Genomic DNA, 22,271 nt, shown 5'->3' on the forward strand with positions numbered 1-22,271 from the left:
TGAAGAATTAGGCATTATTATGCCTCATATCCATCACATACAACAAACCTGTCCTTTTCTTCTCTTTTGCTGAGCCTCTCAGTTTGAATTTTTACCTTAATTGAAATAGTGTAATTTATAAAAATCAAAAAGCTTGTAACTGTTGTGATGAGTAGCGTTTGACTTCACTTGAATTGAGAAAGAAAATCTCACTAGCTCTTACCTACTGATATCAGACTTCCATTTAAGCAGGACTATGAAAATGTGAAAATTAGATAAAGAGAACACATACAGTGGGGAATGCTTCCCTTCTCAATGTTTCAGAAGTTTTGTTTTGTTAATCTTCCTCTCAGCTTCTGTAGGATTTGTTCAATTTAATTCTTAAACCTGCTCAAAGTCATATTTCATGAGAAAGTACTTAGATTTATTTGTGCAATCAGGGATTTTAATATAGTAAATGTGCAATTCCTTACATAGCAAGACCTATTTCTTTGTGAACCATTGGTGATCAGATGTTCTAGATTAGTGAACTCTGAAGTTCAGTTGCTTGCAAGCCGCTCTGCAAGCATTTCACTGAAAACAGTGTCAGTAAATCAAATCTTGGAAACTATATTAATAAAACACTCTCTTAAACTTTAGTTGGTATTTTGGGAGTAACTGGAATAGTAAGTGGAGAAACGAGGTGTTTCCTCAGTCTTGGTTTTTGGGTTTTCTAGAGGAACGTTCAACTGTAATCTTAATTTTTTGTTACTTGCTGTTACATATGTAAGATTCTTAGACTGTGTGTGAGGGTGCTGTTCTCTTGAATGAAAAAGGCTTTGGCATTTAGACTTTAAAAATATTATGATGTTTGTATTTTGAATAATTTCTAATAATTTTTAAGTCTTAGTGTATTGAATAACTAGCATTGTTTTCAACTATAATGCATCTGATTGTTTTCCTAACAGTTTTCAGCAAAAACAACTTCCTATCTCAACCAAACTATACTGCAGCTGAGGTTTTTTTGCCTGTCACTTTGTATTACAAGTAATGTGCCTCTTGCTGTATTTGTATTTTTAATTATTTTTTTTCTTCATAAACATCACCTTTTATATGGACTGTCACTGTTCTTAAATTGTGCTTCAAATTGTAGCTGAGTCAGTGGCTTTTTACTGCCAAAAGGGGGAGATCTTCGTCATATTGAGGCTCATGAAAGTATTCCTTTATCCCTCGGTATCAGCCTGTTTTTGGAAAATAGAAGTCTCTTTTAGAACATTTATTTTTGCAAAAACTCAGTGGCAATAAAAAAAGTCCTAAGTGCCTGTCAGTGTGAGTGAGACTGCTGGATTTCATTCTTTTATATGGGCTTCATGTATATATGAGTTGGAGAAATACGGCTTTTTCAGAAACTCATATCCACAGATAATTTGGTTTAACTGCTGAAGAAATGTGGAATAGTTTTAAATGGGCTTCACAAAGGCAAGTTAGCAAAATGCTGATGAGATGTTCATTACAAAGTTGGGTGATTGTGGTTATCTGTCCTATAAAAAGTGGCATCTATAACAGATTATCACACTGAAAAAATTATCATTGCGGAATCAAATTTACTGGTAAAATGTTCATTAAAAGTAACATTTAGGTTAGGTCGTTCTGAGGAAGCATCTGTTGTTATTGAATACTTCTGAATGGATATTACTCATACTGTAGCTAATCTGGCTGATAAGAATAGTGCTTACTGATTAGCGAAAAAAGAAACAAAACCAGTTTTACATTATGAAAACAGCTGAAAATGAGGTGGTATTCCAGTTTTAGTACAGACTTAATATCTCACTTTACCGATATTATCAGTTTAAAGCACATAGTTATTCAGAGTGCAGTTGGGGCACTCAAGTTTTGCTTAATTTTGCTCATTTAACTTCTGCTCAGCCTGAAACTGATGGACCTTTTGTTCCTTTTGTTTCAGAACTCAGAATGTCTCTAAGTCTTGTTTCTTCATGTGCCCAGAGCTAACCCAGCCTTGGCAGGGGTTAGCAGTCCTGCTCACATCTTGGTCAAGGAACCAAGAAACTGTCCCTTCATCTGACTTTGAGCTGGGAGTCAGCCTGATACTAAATACCTGCTCTTAAGTGTGAGGCCTAAATTCCAGTCTGATCCCAGAGACTGTTAATCAGTCACTTGATAAAATGTCCTGGTAATAGAGCCTTGGAGCATTTCTTCTCCTTCTCCTTCACAAGTGCTTTAATAGTACTGTAGGTTAGCTATATTTCATGTTCTTCGGATTTCAGTGGATTGAGTGTTGAGCTGTGTACAGAGTGCCCTGACTTCAGCAGGAGAGGTATGGAGTATGTCCTCACTCTGGAAAAGTGTGCAGATTGGTGGCTGGGGTGATCTAGCTAATGCAGATGAGTTTACATTCCTGTGGGTCAAAAGAGAAAATCCAAGTCATGCTTTCTTCTTAATCTGGGCAAGTGCTTTAATAAGCTGCCACAAAAGAAGATGCTTTTGCCTCTGTGTGTCTCTTTTGAGAAGAGCAAACCCGGTGGCATTTATCTCATTATAATGCAAAATTATGTTTACATGGAAAGAGGAGGTCTGGTTCAGGTATTTGAGGCAGCAGATAAGGGCTGTCTGCAATTCAAGTGTAGCATTCGGTTTAGAAAGTTGGGAACTGACAGCCTTTCTATTAGCTGTCTCTGAGTGGCAATGTGCTCACTGTGAGCAGAAAGTTGCCTGGACTACTCATTCGGGATCTCACTGGGGTTTGAACACCTGCTAATCAGGCAGCTAAGCGCTCTCTCAGGGTACTCTAAGCTTGAACCACCTCTTCTAGAGACCAGTCTTTGAAAATTGGGCCCTGTCAAGAACCTGGGGCCCAAGCACTGGCTGTATTGCTACCTATGACTGTAAAAAAAGCTATTTACAGGTCAGCATGCTCAGACAGTTCTGTAGTTTCAAATACCTATACATGTGTAAACGTAAAGCATTATTTTGTTATTTTTAGGTATTTTTAATGTTGTATGTGCTTCTCAAACGACTTCCTTTCAGACAGGAGGCCCAAAGTGCAGGCACTGAATCTCCCAGCTCTTTAGTCCATAGAAACATAACTGAAGGTGTTAGAAATGGGAACTATAATTTAGGTAATATCCTGTATTTGAATAGTGATGTCATATGAAGGATGCAAGAGAGCTTTGAATGTCTCATGAGCTTAAATGACTGTAAAGTGTGAAGGATAAGAACTTTTGTCAGGTTAAGTTAGGAAACCAAGATTTCATTAAGTTATTTATTTTTATAATGGATTCCCTTAACAGTTTAAGCAAGAAGGAAGAATGAATGAAAGCGAGTCTGCTGAGTGATGTTCTGCAAGTAAAGTAATAGTTGAAAAGTGTTCAGGTTGCTTCACATGAAAAAAAAAAAGCATTTTTATGTGCCTTTTGCAAGCAAATGTGTCTGCAGCTGTGCAGTGAACCAGTTCAGGGAACCAGTCTGAATAAAAAAGAAAGATAACCTTTCTAATTTTGCTCACGGTGCAGTTGTACAAGTGCTTGGGCAAGCACAAGAAGGGAGAAGGCCAGGGCCCATGCATGTACTTTTAGTGGGAGTGCTGGCTTATGCTGCGTCTTGGCTGCAAGAAGTTGTGGCTGGAGGCAATTGCTCAAGGACTTGCATTGAAGTTCTCAGTGTTTTTTAAACTTTATCTGCTGATACTGTGGTACTAAGAGGCCTTACAGGTAGGTGCAGGTGAAATTACGTGTTCTAGTGTCTACGCAAGTGTTTTTAAGCTTGTGTAATTTATCTATTGCTGTCTGACTATGGGCCTTTTGTAAAGTTTAGAACCATAGGATGTGTAGTAAAATTAGAGGAGAAGCTTTGTAGTGCAAAAGTATCTTTGTCATGGGTTTTGGCTTTCTTGGAATGTGTGTTGATTCCCAGGCATCCATGGACTGAAAGCTGAACTAATTGTGAATATAATATTATTGATCTTATTTTTTATATCAATCTTTTCCTTTTTGCCAGTAATACAAAACATGAGTGACTCCATTTCTCTGTCTGCTTGCATCACACACAATCTCTTCTATTCTGTCTGAAAAAGTGGAACTTTATATTCTGTGTTTCAAACAAAGAGTAGTTTAATGTGAACAAATATACACAAGAGTGGGAGTTGTGCAATTTCATGTCTGGGTATTAAAGTTATACAATGCGTCATTGATTTGAATAGGAATGAATACAAGTTTATACAACCACATAATTGTTTTTGTGTTTCAGGTGCGTATAGCAGCAAAATTCATAATTCATGCTCCTCCTGGGGAATTCAATGAGGTGTTCAATGGTGAGTATCTGTCTGCTCTGTCCTTTCTTCTAAAGCATCTATGTCCAAAATGGTATTGCCAGTTACTCTCCTGAGTTTCATGTAGCTTATATTTTAGCAGTTCACTTCCCGTAAGAATAGCTTTTTTGTAGCCTGGCTTAATAACAGCTTGGAGTTTAAATGCAAGAGGAGGAAAGTACCACTTTGTGATGTGAAAATGAGCTTGCTTTCTGGTTTTAATCAGTCATGAATTAACAGTTGCTAGGGGTTTTGTTTAGAAGGCACATGTACTTTTTTTTTCCTGGTCTTTAAGAGACAATTACATTTTTCAAGAGAAATTACACTAAACCAGCTGAAATTAAAATGGTCGTCTTTTTTTTTTTTTTTTTTGAAGGAGTATCATTACAAATACTTAACCTTGCATATACAAAGGACTACTGCCTGATGCCAGTTATGGAAAGAATATTAATCTTCTCCAAATGTTTTTAACCCTTAACCATTTAACCCAAACTATTTTAACCCTTAAATTTTTGGCACACTTCACTTTACCAAGTGTACTGGTGAACTGAAAGGAAAATTGAAATTAGCTTCTCTCAACTGTTGTTGCCTGAACGTTGCCTAAGATGTTGTTTTTCTTTGAAAATTTTGTGTTTGTCTTGCATCAAGATGCATGGGCATACGTATCATATAAGAAGGCATATGTTCTGTAGCTTGCAAATATCTCTGATGCTATTTACATAAATAAGTAAGTTTAGTATACTAAACTTTTAGTCAATGTCAGATTGGAGAGCACTTGAATTTGCTGAAGAATGTAGTGTTTTTAAAGTACCTTGTTCTTCAGTTAAACTGACCAGCTGATTATTATTTAAACTTAGCTTGTCCTGCATTTTTGCAATGAGCAGGTAGCGAGCAGCTCGTTAACCCAGCTCCCTGAAGGTTAATACAATTTTTTATAGCAGTACTGCTATAAACTTTATTAAGCTAGTTCATAGTTTCAGCTACCTCCTCAATAACAAGAGGATACTACATGTTTGAAAACACATAACAAAACATTTCATGGTGTGTGACCAGTGTTCAATGAGATTCAGACTGACTTTTTGAAAAAAGAGAGAACGCTTTAAATTCCAATTCTGCAAATTATGATTCTCTTTGCCGTGGGGTTTTCTGAGTTTGTGGAGTTGTTTTGATTTTTTTGTTTGGGGTGTTCAGTTGTTTGGTGTTTTGGTTTGAGTTTGTTGTTGTTCTTAAAGAAAGAATACTTCAAATACATTTTCAACTCTTCTAAAGACTACCAAGGTACAATCTGGAATGTAATAGCAAGACTAATGATCAGTTAGTTAATGATCAGTGCATTGATTTGTTAGTAAAATAGTGCCTAGTAAATAATAAGCTAGTAAGTAACATCAAAATTTACTGCATAGTAAATATTAAGTCATTCTGACTATTGATGTTATTTGTATGTTTCTTGTGTGATGGTAGAAGAAATGGTATTGTGTTATATTGTGCTCTGACTGTTGTGTCATCAAGGAATGAGAGCAAAAATGGTAAGGCTTAAAAACCAGTAAGCACAACACATACCGTACTAGTGTAGTCAAAATACAGTAACCACTACCATCAGTATAGAGTGAGGGATTTGGTAGTTTACATCTTAAAAGTGGATTCATTCGAATCCTGTGCGGTTCTCATTCAGAACTTCTCTAAAAACTAGTTTGATAAATTCCTAGAGCTGTCACACAACCTTCAGAGTATGAATTATATCTGCTTACCAGATATAATTGGAAGGGATCCATTTCTGTACTACTCACTTTGTTCATCCAAATTATGAAATACGAAGCAATAAATTTCCTACATAGTAATCTGTATGGGGTGGTTTAGGTTGTACAGTCTGTTGACATTTGTTACATGACTGAAACAAGTTAACTGTACTTTTATGTTGTAAATATCTACTTTCAGATGTTCGGTTGCTGCTTAATAATGATAATCTTCTCAGGGAAGGAGCAGCCCAGTAAGTACCAGATGCCACATACTCAGTTCCATAAAAGCAAGATGTTTTTCAGTAAGCGATTTATTTAAAAAGATGTGTGCTTGGCAGGTAAAACCCTGTTTTGGGTGTTGTGCGTCTTTGATCAAGATTAAATTCTTGGCAGAGGAGAGATCTGTGTTGTATCCCAGTGATTAGAGCAACTGTTTTGGTAATGGACGACCTGGATTTTGGAACTAGTCTTTACCTCTTTGGATTTAATTTTCTGTTTCTTGGTAGATGTTATAGGCACAGAACATCTGTAAGATTCTGTTTCCTTAGAACCCTACCTTTAAATATCAGAACACTACACCTACTGTATTCTTTTGATGCCAAAACTAGTTTTGTCGGTAAGAATGGAGATGTCTGGCTTAGTAGGTTGGATCCCTGTGGATCTTTTATCTGTTCCTTCAGTTTCTATGAGTTACTGTAAAGCTTACGTGTTTGTCTGTATCAGGATACTTTTGAACATAAATCGTTGTGTAATAGTGGTTGGAATCTGTCATGTGAGCACCGAATGAACCAAGATGATTCCAAGAATTTGGGCCTGCTAGGTAATGAAGCATTGATATTTTTTGGTGCATCATTGGCCAGATTATTAGCTATTATTTAAATCTCTTACAGCTATGAGGACAAAGGTTGTGCTTGATACAGGCTTTTGGTTTTTTTTTTCCTCTTCTAGTGCATTTGCACAGTACAACTTGGACCAGTTTACTCCAGTAAAAATTGACGGTTACGATGAACAGGTACGAATACAATGAAATACTTGCAATGTTCCTTGAACTGTTAAAGATGTTCTGGTATTGGAACTTATGTTGGCAAGAAAACGAAAAGAAGTGCATCTTCCTTGCCAAAATACAGGGGTTATGGCCCTCCAATAGTACCAGTCGATAAGGTAATCCTTTAGGGCATCTAAAAACCTTGACATTTCAGTCTGTGGTGTTGACCTGAATTCAGTCAGACCTGATTTGGATCTGTAGAAGCAGTTTGCTCCATCTTTAATACTGGAAGATGCAGATTTCTATATTGCATTTGTTTGTTGCAGTAAGAGGGTAAGATTCAGGGGGTTTTTATTGAGTTGGTGTGTCGTGTTAGCTTTGCCCTCACTTCCTGCTATATCCATATTTTTTAAAAAATCTGAGTCTTTGGATATGAGTAAGCTCCAGTTGAGTGTAGGCTATAATTAGATTTGACATGGTATTATTTTTCTTTATTCAATAGGAAATGTAATTAACTAAAATTTTATAATACAGGTTTTGATAACAGAACATGGTGATTTGGGAAATGGAAAATTTTTGGATCCCAAGAACAAAATTTCTTTTAAATTTGATCACTTAAGAAAGGAGGCTACTGATCCTAGACCCCACGAAGTTGAAAATGCCATAGAATCCTGGAGAAATTCAGTTGAAACAGCAATGAAAGCATATGTGAAAGAACACTACCCAAATGGTGTCTGCACAGTAAGTACTAAATTATATAACCACTGTACCACTGTAGATACAAATAGTTAAAATTTTTTTTTTTAGATTTCTAAACCAGGCAATTTCATTTGTAAAGATTTTAGTTCTGTCAAGGATTCATACAGGGAAATGAGGGAAAGCTTCAGAAGTTTAATATTTCAACTCTTGGATGATTAGTGGGTGATTACTGCAGGTGATAGTGAAGACTTGCATCTCAGTTCTGAAGAACTTATATTTAAATTTCTTAAAGCGTTAAGACCTGTAGACTACTGCAAGTTGACAAAAAAAAGTAAACAAGTAAAAAAAAAAATCCTTATGTCTGACTTGGCTTGGTTTACTGACAAAACTGTTAGTAAAGCAAACTATTTTCTTTCCATCACATCTCCTATATGTTCAAGTGCTATATTCTTACCACCGGAATCAGTGCGTTCTAATGACGTCTTAAAGTAAAAACTCTCTGGACTAAAATAGCATTAATTTGCTGTTGGGAGCCCTATGACTATTTAAAGTTCAGCAAACTGAGCTAATGGTAGGTGTCCTGTGCTTTGCATTAACCTGATGAAGAAACTAACTAGGAAAAAAAAAAAGTTCCAGGTTTTGTAAAGGAAACCAGATCGTGTATTCACTGAGATAATTTTTAGTACTATTTGATTTTAGGGGATAAAGCAGAAGAGAGGACCAAACCCACCCTTTTAATCACCTTTCTGCTAGTCAGTAAAAGCTTAAATCATCATTTAGTTGTAGATTAACTGGTATCTGAAACCCAACTAGTAATATATAGTCACAGCAGTCACTGCTATAGGCATAAAATGTCTATAGTTGCAGAAGAATAAATTTGCAGTATATGAAATTTAAGATGCTTGACCTTGGGATTTTCTAATCTTAAATTTTTCTGCATTGTAGTATACACTTTTAATATCTCATGTATGGAATATTATGTAAGAACCATAATGGTTTTCAAATTAAATCTTACAGTTTCTGTAACAATGACAGAACTAGATATCTAAACAGTTCGAGCAAGACAGATACTGAAACTTTAACTCTGTTTTTGGTTTGGTTTTTTTTGTGTGTCATTTCTAATTAAGGTGTATGGTAAAACAATTGATGGACAGCAGACCATTATTGCATGCATAGAGAGCCATCAGTTCCAAGCAAAAAATTTTTGGTAAGTTTCTGTATGGATACAAATATAATAAAGTACAGCAAACTGAATAACTGCATTAACGCCATTGCACTGATAATCCTTAGTTCAGAGAAGGTGCACACGGATCTGGAATGTCACTTTTTTTCTCCCTCCACCCCAAGTTTTTCTGCCAAAACTATGTAGAAATCTCTTCGATTTTGGTAAGTAAAATGGCAGACTGCACATCTGCATCTCCTTTGCAGAACTTTGGGAACTTTGTAAAATTCCTTATGACTTTTCCAATTCATCACATCAGCACCAATACCAATCCCCGTGTTCCCTACTACAGTTGCTTCTGCTTGTGTTGCTTCCTTTGTGACTGACAGAATAAAACGAGCTCGATGTCTCAAAGAAAGAAGATGACCAAAGATTAATTTACTGTAGGACTTGAGTCATTAGTTTTTGGGCGAGGCAGGTAAAGGTGATCTTGGATGAAATTAACCCTTAAAAACTGCAGCTTGATTCCCTCCCCCTGGTCCCTGTACTTGGTTGAAAGATGTTTTTGACAGTCTGGAATGAACTTTGGATAGCTTCTTGAAGGAAACTGGCCAGAGTTGAGATAAATACCACAGTATCAGAACTGGGTTAAGGGAGCGTCTCCTAAAGATAGCTAATATATGCAGTTGTCTGAAAAAAAAGTATTAAATTATTATTTTATTTGCGGGTTTGCATCCGCTTGAAATTATATTTAGCAGTCCCATGGGTAATGAATGGAAGTCCAGAAATATTTCTGAGGCTGAAGGTGAATATAACATACGTGTGGTAATTTCAGCATGCATCTGTATCAGTTAAATTATTTGCCCAGTATACTGTTCCATAGATTTTCATTGCACAGTTAATAAATAGGCTTTCCTGCTGGCTTAAACTTGGCAAGTTAAGTCTGCATGTTTTACATCACTATTAAAAGTAACTTGAAATAATACAAATTTTCTTTTTAGTTTGGAAATACAAATGAATTTTGGTATTCCAAATAGATAGTTTAATATTGTAGCCTTTAAAAAAAGAGGAATAGATATGCAACAACCTTTTATAGATGGAGAAAAATCTTTCTTGAAAGTTTTCTTTAATAAAGTTATGGTCAGACATCTATGGGAAAACACTGACCACATTTCTAAGAGTTTTACAGGGAGATAGTCAGACTCAATTCTCATTCTTAGCAAGTTTTAATAAATGCGTATTGGTTTGGGGGATTTGGGGATGGAGGATTGTATTAAAATTTAACCAGTTATCCAGCTGTATGTCTGGTTATCCAGCCCAAGCCACAGCCAGTATTTATTCTCAAGGTGTCCCAGCTTTTTAGGCCTTTGGAAGGCTGGCAACCTACCATGAAAGGAAGTTGGATGATAGAAAAACAATATATGCCAAAGGAAAAATGTTCTATGAATTTCTGAAATACTATCAACAAAGTAGGGTAGGTGGTTTAGTAAAGAATGTTAAAGAAAAGGAAGGGCAGTTAATCTCTTACAAAACATCTTAAGACAGCAGAGCTAAATAAAGTAATGACACGTTATTTTTCATGTAGAGCATTTCCTACAGAAGGATCTTTCTGACCTTGAATTCTGTTTATTGGAATAGCATCTTAAAGACAAAAAAGATACTTCAGAGTAGAAACACTGTGGTCATCTTAAGTTCAAGGACCACAAAGTGACTAAGAAGCAAACAAATCTGTTAGCTAGTCATTGAATCCCATGCATCTAAAAACTAATATTGTACCTAAAATGTAGTTTAGCATGTAACTTTCTTGTAACTAATGTATTGGTCTATGAGGCTACCAGTAACATTAGTGTCACTGAGTTGGGTGACCCTTTCACTTTCTTAGAGATGCCAATAAGCTTCTGAATTGCCTTAGTCTGAATTTTTAGTAATAATCTGTAATTTTGATAGGGTCTGAAATAATAACCAGTTAATGATAATAACTGATTTAATGTTGGTAGTATCGAAGATGTGTCAATATAGATTCATTAGTCGCTGTTAATCTTAAAGACTTGATCTCTCCCCTTGCTGAATGCACTGGAATCTACACCTAACATTAGTAGGATTTGAACTCAATATAGCATTAACTTCTTCCCTTCTTTAAATGCAAACAAAGGAAGAATCAAGAGACAGACGCAGTACATTCTAAATATAGCTCTAATTTACTAACCTTCTAATCCACTAACCTCATAACTAAATAAGAAAATGTCTAGTCTACAGGAAAGAAATCGGGTGAAACTACTATCACCCCATACTGTTTTCCAGATGTTTGAAACTCTCTTTAAGCAGTTTGGCAAGGATATTGAATTTGTGGAAGGAAACTGGAAGGAAATAGTTGTTCTGAAACAGAAATTCTAGAAGAGCTGAAAGGCTTCCTTAAGTTATAGTTCAGCATAGTGGAAAGTCTTGTTACCTCAATGTTCCTTCCATTCATGTTTTTCATAACCTTATGTGAAGTGTGACTTCGGCTGATCCAGCAAATTGTTCGGGTCCCAGAAACAAAGTATTGACTATATACGCTTAATTAGTAATAAAGGAGGGAAGGAACCTTGGAGGCTTCATGTATTTTCAGAAGTTAAGTCCTATTGTTACAAGGTCCTTACTAATAAATCTCCTTGGTCCACATCCAGAATTGAGGTTAAATATTTTGGGAAACTGTTCTCATCTTGACTGATTATGGGGCTCAATCTTTAGGGAAAGATTTTGTGCACGTGTAGTTGCACAGCATATTTCATTCTCTCTTTTCCTTTGACTATCAGTTGTATGTTGGGGTTTTTTCTTAACCAGTGGGGTGACATCTGACTTCTGTTTTCTTTTTTTTAAAGGAATGGCCGTTGGAGGTCAGAATGGAAGTTTACAATCACCCCTTCAACCACTCAAGTGGCTGGCATCTTGAAAATTCAGGTATGCTTATCTCAAGCTGTGTCCTGATCAGTAAAGTCTCCAGTTACTATGAAGGGAGACTCAGGCCAGTGTATTAAATATTCAAAGAGAATTTGGGGACCCAATAAGCAAAACAGAGATGCCCACTCAGTTACATGTGACTTAATTGCATATTTACCTAATTTTTACAGATGCAAAATATGTGTTTAATGTAATGATTCAGAGGACTTCCTAAGGTGTAGTCACCTCATATACCTCTTTGGTTTCCTGTTTTTTGAATTCACAGTGACACCAGCCTTTCCTGAGGTTAGGCCCTTTCTGAAGTAGAACTTTTTTTTTTCTTTTTAACTGATAATAGCAGGGGTTTGCATGTTACTTCTGAACAATAGGGTGGGAACCTTTGGTTTCAGTCGTTTCACCTGAAATTTTTGAATCCAGCTCTCGTTCATTCAGAATTTGCCCTCTCTGTTGGCTTTAGGGCATTTAGAAAGGAGATACTGTCCAAGCAGGAATGCAGAAATCTTGAGACCAAAGGAAGGCTGACTGTCATGTGGTAGGCAGAGGGACTTGACTTTCTGTTGGTTCCCTGGAATGTGTTCACATACTTTGCAGGAGTTTATTAAAACAATTCTGGGATCGGGGCCTAGAATCTTAGTGCAGTCTGGCTTTCAGCATAGTACTTTATTATCTTTTTACTGGATATAGTCAGGTTCCCTTTTCCTGCTCTTTTTGTGCCCCCATGAGTTTTGCACTTCCTTACTACTCGGTGATGACTTCAGAAGGAAGATGCAACAGAATGTTTTTCTAGCCGTAGCCTGAGGCTGTGATGTTATTTCAGGATGTGGTGCAGCTGTCTTCAGATCTGTCCAAGCAGGGGAACCTGAATCTGACTTCTCATTCCCAGTCTGGGGCAAACTTTGTAATAACTGGAATGATAGTCAAATCATGGAAAGCATTATGTTGTCAGATCAAGATTGTCATGGTAAAACCACCCTAAGTACCTTGTAGGCTTCTCAAGACTTTGGGAGAATCAAAGTAAACTGTCACCTAAATCCATCTTGCAGCAAAACAGGGTGTTTCTCCACAGCATGCACTTTTGGTTAAATGTCTTAACAGATTTTCCAGAACAAGCAGGCAGGTGTCTACCTAATTCTCGTAAAGGTTAGCCCAGTAGCCTAGAAAATAGCCTGAACAGGGAATTTAGTCAGGTTTTAATCAGCATCTCGATTTGGGCACCAGCTGATTTTTGTCTTTTATTACTATTACATGTAATTAATCAAGTGTTCTGGGGAGTGATGAAGTGTTTTACTTTTTTTGCTTGTATAGGAACTGCTTGTTTCACCAAGAAATTTTGAACTCAGTTTCAAATTTTTAGAAATTATGTACGATTTCTTCAATGTGTGTGGGAGTGTTCCCTCTTACCGTCTCCAAGCAAACAAAAGTGGTTTAATTTTTTTAAGGAGCAAAATAATCTTCTAGAATATGAATTTGCTGCAATATCAGTGAAATTTCAGAGTACTGAAATTTCAGTGGTGTTTGCAGAATCCTTGACAGCTATATGGCCATTGCCCTGTTTCTGGTAAGACCTTTTGTGATTAAGTTGGGGGAAATTCCAGCATCACCTGCTATCTTCAGGTGTGTTCAGTATTTTTAAGGTCACTTGTGCGATTTCTTCCTTTTTTTTAATTCTATTAATAAATTCTAATATAGAGGAGATTCTGAACTGTCGTAGTCTCTTCCACTGTTTAATTTTCTTTTAATTATATGTAAGGGGTAAATTGCAACAGCAGAGCCTTTTACTAAAGCTAAGTCCCTGTGGTGCTTGACATGCTCCAACTACGCATGGAAAACAACTGATAAGTGTACTGGTTACTAATTTTTTTATCTCTTAGATAATTTGTTATTCTCATCCCTCCTTAGTTAACCTTTCCAAGAGGTTCTGTTCATAAACATCATCCTTCTTGTAGTCTTCTGAACCCAGACCTAGCATTCTAGAAGGATGTCAGCAGTGAGGTATAGTACAGAACAGTTACTTCTCATATTTTGTATAAGATATAACACATCCCAGAGTTAGATCTGCCTCTTCATCCCTGTTAAGTTTTTAGGCCTGAGTGTTTGCCAAGAGTGTGACTCAGTGAGACAGGTAAGATGTTTGTGCTGATGTTGGTCTCAGAGCACAGGGGAGGTTTGAGCCCTCTGCAGCAGAATGTGACAGAGAAGGAGGGAGATCTATACTTTTTGGGGTTCTGCTGTTTCATGGGAAGTCTCAGAATTTTGCACTGAGTAAGCACTTCTCATCTTTTAAGAACTGGATTGAAAAAGATTGGTCAAATTTTCACCCAGTAATGTTTGATTTGAAAAGGAGCTTATATTATGCTTAGGATTATACCCTTTGTTGAAAAACAAGCATTTGACAATAAGCAAAGTAATAATGTAAGATGAATCTTGGGAAATAATGTTTTTCTCATGTTGGAAACCTTTCTTTTGCTTAGGTATTATAGCTGTCCTACTCTGTCGTATTTTCTCTATTGTTGTTTATAAAATTGAGGGTTTCTTGCACACATGATCATAATGTATATGAAATTATAGTATTGTTCATTAATCTCCAAATTAAAATTTTATCTTGCCTAAGAGGGTGAGACACAAGTGTTTCAATTCCTTATAACATCAGCTACGTTGACTATGTTGACTTTATCAAAATTATTTAAAAATCTCTGAGGATACCTGTTTAAATGTCAGTGAGCTGTATAACTCTATCAGTTATTGTGAATTTTTACATGTAACAATGTACATGCTTCCATTTTCCAACAGTTGCATTAGAAACTGAATGTTTTCAGCTGCTTCCTAACTGAATTTAGAAATACTGAGTTAGCTTGGGTAGAGTTTTACTGGTCTCCTCCTTCTGCAAAATAGGCAAGGAAGCTGTTCTGTAGATCTAACATTTCAAGAGTAAATAGATTTCATTCTGCTTGGCTATCTAACCTTGGCAAACTTTGTCCCCACAAGCTCCTTTGTCTAGATAAATACCAGCTTTTGTTATGAGCCATATCTAATAGAGGAAAATACCAAAGCCAGGCAGATCTAGAAAGGGAAGCTTAATGTCACACTGTCCCTAGAAAACAGTTTGGGTAAAGCAGAAAAACAACTTCACAGTATACTGAAGCCTCACCAAAACTATTCTCATTTTAAATGTATTTTCACCACTTAGAATAGCCCATTCATTTTGTAAGTTTCTGCTAAGGTCACGTAAATAGTATGTTGTCATCTTCATTATGTTAATCAAAACCTAAACTGCTTTGCATGAAATAGTACTAGAGGCACATCAACACAAACATGTTTCCAGAGTAGCTTCTTTGCTATTCCCCCATAAAAATATTTAAATTCTACAACATTTTGGTTTTCCCACTTGTTTTTGTTGTTCTATTTTATGTGTGGCTTTGTTTGTTTTCTATAGGTTTGTTGTTATGACAAATACTACAGTACTTTGATTTTGCTGTATGTTGTTGGTCTGTAGCATTTAATATGAGGTTCTTTGTTTTTCTGTAGGTTCACTATTATGAAGATGGTAATGTTCAGCTGGTGAGCCATAAAGACATACAAGATTCTCTAACAGTGTCTGTAAGTGATCTTAAAGACTTTAGTGTATATATTGAAGTGACTTTTTCATTTAAAAAGAGAAGCAAGATTAAAAAAACTCAGAGTTTGTAGGCTGCTTTTCTGTTCTGCATGAATGGGAATTAATGTTCTAATTTATAAATATTTTGTATGTGATATTTACTACTTTCGTTTAACATGTAGTTCCTGTTTAAAAAAAAAATAAAATTAATGTATGCTTGTATGTGTCTTATATAAGCTAACTTTGATGGTAAAGCTTCAATTAGTTTGCTGTCAGTCTTTCTGCACTTCTGCTGTATTTAAACTTTGGTCTGCAGAGTGACCTATAGAATTAATTTTTGAATATGAAGGAGGTTTGAGTTATAATAACCCACCTAAGTAGCACAGTCTTTAGGAGCTTACCCCCTTTGCTCACTGGGAGAAAAACAGTATGCTAAAAATAGTATACAAATGCTACAAGTTGAGAAGCAGTAGTGGGTGTTCTCTGTTCATTTCCTCCTGTCTGTAACAGGTGCTGTCAGCCTCTTGCTTTTCTGTACAAAAAGCCTTTCAGAGGTGCTTCAGCTTGAGAAGCATAACACACTTTATATTTATAAAGCATCATATTTTTTAACTTCTTTCCAAATGGATCATTATAGTAATCAGGAGCAGGCAGTGGAAGTAACAATTGTTTGGAAGTAGTACAAGATGTATCCTTTTAAGAGTTGGTAACATTACAACAGGAACAGCTACTTCTTTTGAAATAGTGCTCCTCTTGCCTACTGGAGATTGTATTTATAAACAGTAAGATTTTCTGTTGGAGCGTTCTTTAATAAAACTTGAGCCAGTGAGGTTTAGCTGGCAAAGGGAAAGTGTAAAAGTGAACAGTAGAAGTATTTTAATGCTGATGACTAGTAGTGACCAAATTGGCTCAAAAGCTCAATTCATCAGTAAAGAACATTGTTCATTAATATAAAGCAAGGCTTGTTGGCTTTTCAGTTGCAATAGCACCATAAAGAATGGGGGAGTGTGGTGCCAACTGATAACGCTTCTGGTGCTGTAGATATAAAATTACTTTTGACCACCTAAGCAAAGGGATTGGTTTAGTCTTTCATTCAACTAAGAGTTGCTTCAGGGAAGATTATGTGGAAGAAGTTCTCCTTTCAATAGCTTTTGCTTCATTTTGTATTGGGAAGAAACTTAATCCTGTTCTACAATTTAGTAAAGCTGCAGAAGACCTATGAGTAGAAAAACATCTCTTACCTTACTTTCCTACCACCTACTAGAAGCAAAGCAAGTATGCTGCTGGTTACCAATTTTTAGCCTTGACTTTGAGCTTCATAGAGGGCAGAGACTGCACAAGTTCTTACTTCACACAGAAGGATTGGTAGGTAGATTAAAAGGAGCCCCCATGACTCTTCTTTTTTGTTTTGCAGAGAAGCAATTTTATACTCAAGGCGCACAACTAAAATAAATGACTGAAGAGTTCTCTTGTTGCTAGACCTATGAATAATTTTGTTGTAGGTTACTTTCTTCACTTCTGTCTGAGTCAAATAAGACCTCATACCCCTGAATTATTCCTTTCACTAGCAGAGCCTTTGAAATCATTGCCTCAGTTCAATGAAACGTCAGCATCCTTTCATGTGTTCTACTTGGTCTCTACCTCCTCCTTCATCTCTTCCTGCAGTGTCCAGGAGCGCTGCTGCAGCTGCTAGGTGCAGTTTTGCTGAAACTTTGAAGTAGTTGTAGTTGAAGCTGCCATATCTTTCTCCCAGGCTTTGCCTTTGTAGGAGCAAGGGGTCACATGGGGGAAGAACGCTCCCAACTTTAACAGCTTCTGCAAGAGCACCCTTAGGAATGTCTCTGACAACAAATTGGAAGTTTCAAAATTCATGAACCCTGCTTCCTATTGAGACTTCTTTCAAGCACTTGAGCTAATTTGTCTCCAGATAGACTGATGGGTCATTTTTTATTTTTACAACAAACACACACCCGCATGCTTAAAGGTGAGGAGTGAAGCCAAGAAACTGTTTCAGTCGTGATGAAATTTGGACATTGCGGTGTGTTGCACCCTCATTTTGCAAGATGTACTTAGGGATTTTTTTAGAAGACCAGGTATACAAAGTGTAGTGTTTGCCTTGGCTTAGTGTCCAGATTCAGAATGTTTAGAGGTGAACAAATTTGTTTTGGTTTTTTTTTTCAGTTGTATTCTGAATACGTCTGGGTTAGCTTGTGTTCTTTAAGTTTTGCGAACTTGTACTGGAAACTTAACATTGATAAATGCTAATAGCCATACTTCACATGTTTTTAGAGACTTGTGTGTGTGCAATGTCATATTTCCAAATGCTGTTCTGTTCCAATCATCTTTTTGTCATGCCATAAAATTTTTAATCAAAATATTTTCATTAATGCCAGGGTAATCTTTATGCTTGTTGCAGTTTGACTGTTTTTATTTTTTTAGTATAATAATAATAATGTGGTATATGCCTTTCAGATGAATGTTTTGTTCAGTTTTGGTTTAGCCTCTAAATGGTCATGTGTTCTCATGGAGTCTACCTGACACCATTCCCAACTATAGGAAAAAACATAATCCAGCTGGTCTTAGAATCATGCTGTACATCAGACCTAATTCAAACGCTTTTTTCCTAGAATGAAGCCCAGACAGCAAAGGAATTTATAAAAATTGTAGAGGCTGCAGAAAATGAGTATCAGGTATGTTGGAAACAAACACTATCTCCTTACTCACATTTATAACATTACCGTATACTTAACTAAAGCTAGTATTGTATAATTAGCAAGCTTTTGGTATTAAGATAACGCAGTACCATACAAATAGATTACATGCTGCTATTAACTTTCCATACCTTCTGGTGACTGCACCTGCTTAGCATTACATTAGAAGTAATTTTTTTGAGAGCAGAAAAGCCCCTAGCATGATCAAGTATCAACAGTTCTGATGCCTTTCCTTAAGTGGAATTTTTGTACAGATTCTATTCAGAGGCTACTCTGTTAGACAGCTTTGCAAAATACGACTAAAGGCATTATCCATTCCAGTTAGTCATTTTAAAGTTAGGAAAGTATAACTGTTCCAGATATCCTCTGTAGAAGTGGATTTGTGTTCATTTAGGTCTTGAACAGAAGGTAAATTTCAGGTGCCATGTTCTGTCAGTTTTAAAAAAAATGTTCTTTAACAAAAATTTCCTAAGTATGTATAATATGCATTATATTCAAGTTCATACGATATTGTGGACTGACTCTACCATCCCCACAGAAAAAACTTTGTCTGAAATCTGATCAGCACTTTATTCGTGCTGCTGGTTAACCACACTGTGGTTTGCTGAAACACCTAGGCTATGGCCAGGTTTATTGGATCTGTCTCACCAATTTTCTTCACATAGTTTCAGTCTAGATATAGCAGGTTTCCTTCATAAAATATTACTTTAATTTAGCGTATTTTCAGTAAGCCTGTTTAGGAGGTAACTGACTATTCATTCAACTTTTTGTATAACATCCTAGTTCTGTTTTTCACGTGTCTTTGTTTTGTATGACTTTGTGTTTAACAGACTGCTATCAGTGAGAATTACCAGACTATGTCGGACACTACTTTCAAGGCCTTACGTCGACAATTACCGGTTACCCGCACCAAGATTGACTGGAACAAGATCCTTAGCTATAAGATTGGAAAAGAGATGCAGAATGCTTAAAGTGAACGTTGCATGACTGGATCATTTTAGTGTCCTTGTATACAAATAAAAATTATTACAAAAAGTATTTGGAACTGTCAAATCACCCAGTCAGCATGGGCTTTTGCCATTGAAAATCACTGTAAGTAGTTTGGTTAGAGCACAAAGCTTAGCTAATTGGCTTTTTTCCTTTTTCTTTCTTTTCAGAGGGTTGCAGCTTCAGTATAGCTGAATATCTTCCTTTAGAGTTTCTGTTGTACCTTTATTTTTTTATAATGAAGAGACCCTGCCTTTAGTTTTCAATTACATAATAAGAACAGTTTGAAAATATTTTTGCATATGATAACCCTTTCTCTTGCTTTCATGTGAAATGGACAACTTCCAAAATTTGTTGGATTCCTTGTGAAGACCAGTAATGTGCATTTCTAGGTCAAGGTCAACATAGTTAGCCTTAGGTGCTGTTTTTGAAATCATCTATCCTTTCATTGTATGTAAAATTGGGAAAAGCATTTTCTATGTCATTTAAACCTTTCAGAATACTTACTTAGCTAGCTCCGTGGTAACTAATCTTTTTTTTTTTTTTTTTTTTAAAGAAAAGGCCAAGGTCTAACGCTCCTTTAAGATTTTGAAATTAAATAAAAGTACTTATTTGAGAAATGCATTTAATGCTTTGTTCCTGACAATTACTCAAATGAGCTCAAACTCCATCTGCCCTTGAGGTTTTTATGATAAAGCCACAAATGTATTATAACAAGGCATATTGTAATATATATAATCCTGTACTCATTACTATGTCAGTTTATTTTTTTTCTTGGGTTGAAATGTACTAAAATTCAATGTGACATTAAAATGCAAATTTTCTATTTATTTGAGTATCAGATTACTTCCTGATAGAGCCTATTTTTGGTGCTTCTGTATATTTTTTAAATACGCTTAAAACATCCACAAACTTGTGGTTTATTGGCTATTCTCGGCGTATTTGGAGATTGTTGCAATGTCATCATCCATTGTTCCATCTGCATTGAAGAAACATCTACATATGGAAGTCTACTTAAAACAGGTATCTTCTAGCTTCATACTGGGCTGCAGAGGATGGAGGAAATTACAAGGCCAGAAATAATACATTTGTCTGAAGAATGCTTTCCCTGTCTGATATATCTCATATTGAAAATGGACATCAGGTATCTAAAAAATACAGACTTCATTACAGATGCTGTGTAACGCTTCTGTGAAGTGCATAATTTCATTTTTAATTGGATGAAAACCTGTTTTAAAATGTGTTACGTAATTATACGCTCATGATGGAAAACTAAACAGCTGCTTTTTTTCAGAAGGCAAGTATTTATGCACACTCCTAAACCAGTAAAGCTTACACAAAGGTTTTATATCTTTGTTTACAGCATGATTCAATTAAGTACCTTAAACTGTTAAGTTACAGCATAGCAAGAGAAAGAGTTTAAACTTGTACCAAGTATGAAAATATATGAAGTAGTTTACTGTTTGAATTGTAATAGCAATACCCCTACATTCTTTTTTTCAGTGCTCTCTTATAAAGGGGTATAGAACTAACTGAAGTCCTTGAAATTGTTGCTACTTTACAGTACTAAACTGTATAGCAGAAGAGTGGGATTTGTTCTACTGCAGTCTTCCGGGAGAGTTGCCCTGTTAATTGCCTTCGTAGATCAGCTATTGAACCACGTTGTTATTTACAAGAAGGCTGATATGAGCTGTATGTGAGCTCATAACAGATGCTGAGCCACTGTCAAGTAAGTCTGTCAATCTTAACTAAGATCTAAATACAAACCTTGTTTGAAGAATTTCTTCAACAAGAAGAAATGTTCTCAGAACAGTCTAAATGTTCTTTAGAACAAGCTAAAAATAAAAGGCAGTGAATGGACAGTTAGGAAAACTGTTAATGGGCCACAACACTGCAAATAACTTTTCTAACTGTTAGAATATTGCATATGACCAGAATCAGCACTGGCTAGAAGTCAGCGTGCTATTTTTCTTACCTGAAATAAAAAGCTAGTTTTGAATATATTCGTAATAAAGAGGTATTTTACTGTGAAGTACTGTATTACTGTGTTTCCCTGTTTATTCAGTCCTGTGATAGTCTTAATTCCTTATCTTCAAAGAATAGCATCCTACAGCTTCAATTGCACCAGAAGGGTGAAATAAGTAGATTGGTGTTAGTTACATGTTTTCCTGTTGTGTTAATTTTTAGTTTGAGGTAATTTTACACCTTGAACATCAAATTTATTAAGTTATAGCTTCAATAAACCAAGGTATAAGTAAATAAACTGTTCTGTTACAGCACACCATTTTGGAAAAATACCATGTTTAGGGGTAATGACTCTGCAGATGAAGCAAACCTGAGTATCAGCTGAGGCACGTGGCACATTTGGAGTTCTTGATTTCTCTCAGTTTTGAATGTCAATTGCACTTTTTTGTTTCTACCCCTACCCCTTGTAAATTGGAGAGCTTTAGAGCTTGCTTGGTAGGCTTTAGGGTATTTTGTGTAAGTGAAGCACTTTCTCTTTAAGAAATTTTGCTGTGGCAGTTGTCTTAATGTGAATTACTGTTTGTTATATTCTATTTTAAAACGTAAAGACAAGCTTTGTATTGTGCAATGTTGATGTACTAGACAGTATGGCTTGTAATATGGACTTGTAAAATGCTTGCATTTATGAAGTGTATTACATCTTATGCATCTTAGTGTCCCTTTATATGAAAGAATTTTTAACTTCTGCAAGTAAGCAATTGTTCTTTTTGAACATCTGCAACAGGAGTGGCAATTCTGCTTTTGGGTTCTCCTGAGCAGCCCCTTTTTGTATGTCTGAAAATTCAATACTGCAGGTAGAATGAAACTTCAATATCATTGTAATTTTGATTACGTTACTGCTGCTGCTTGTGATTCTACATGCTGATAATAATAGTTCTGTGGGCTGGTTCCTTTTGGGAACACTGCAACACAGTTCATTAGTAAATGGTGATTCAGCCCTGGGTTAAAAGTATTGTGTGAGACTGAACATCCTAATAGATGTGTTCGCTTTAGGGGATGGCTCCAGCTGCGTCTAAGGCAGTGACGTAGTTTGTGCAGTTTGGGATTAAATCCCCCTCTCATCCCCACTTGCCAGTACTGGTTTGGCTGACAAAGCAGTTTTGGTGCTTTTAAGCTTATTTCCCTTTGCAGAGCTCTCTCTGAACTAGG

At 36.1% G+C, this 22,271-nt stretch overlaps 1 protein-coding gene across 1 annotated transcript in view; it reads left to right on the forward strand.

The window, feature by feature from the left end:
- CAPZA2 (capping actin protein of muscle Z-line subunit alpha 2) overlaps positions 1 to 19,927 on the forward strand; it is a 30,630-nt gene extending 10,703 nt beyond the window's left edge. The window contains exons 2-10 of the mRNA XM_055712093.1: positions 4,222 to 4,285; positions 6,218 to 6,269; positions 6,967 to 7,030; positions 7,538 to 7,744; positions 8,830 to 8,909; positions 11,726 to 11,804; positions 15,330 to 15,401; positions 18,027 to 18,089; positions 18,941 to 19,927. Of these exons, the coding sequence (XP_055568068.1) occupies positions 4,222 to 4,285; positions 6,218 to 6,269; positions 6,967 to 7,030; positions 7,538 to 7,744; positions 8,830 to 8,909; positions 11,726 to 11,804; positions 15,330 to 15,401; positions 18,027 to 18,089; positions 18,941 to 19,081 (822 nt within the window). The 3' untranslated portion in view covers positions 19,082 to 19,927. The remainder of the gene's footprint in view (positions 1 to 4,221; positions 4,286 to 6,217; positions 6,270 to 6,966; positions 7,031 to 7,537; positions 7,745 to 8,829; positions 8,910 to 11,725; positions 11,805 to 15,329; positions 15,402 to 18,026; positions 18,090 to 18,940) is intronic.
- The last annotated feature ends 2,344 nt before the right edge of the window (positions 19,928 to 22,271 follow it).

Source organism: Falco cherrug, chromosome 5 (assembly GCF_023634085.1).
Source record: "Falco cherrug isolate bFalChe1 chromosome 5, bFalChe1.pri, whole genome shotgun sequence".
Taxonomy (NCBI): domain Eukaryota; kingdom Metazoa; phylum Chordata; class Aves; order Falconiformes; family Falconidae; genus Falco; species Falco cherrug.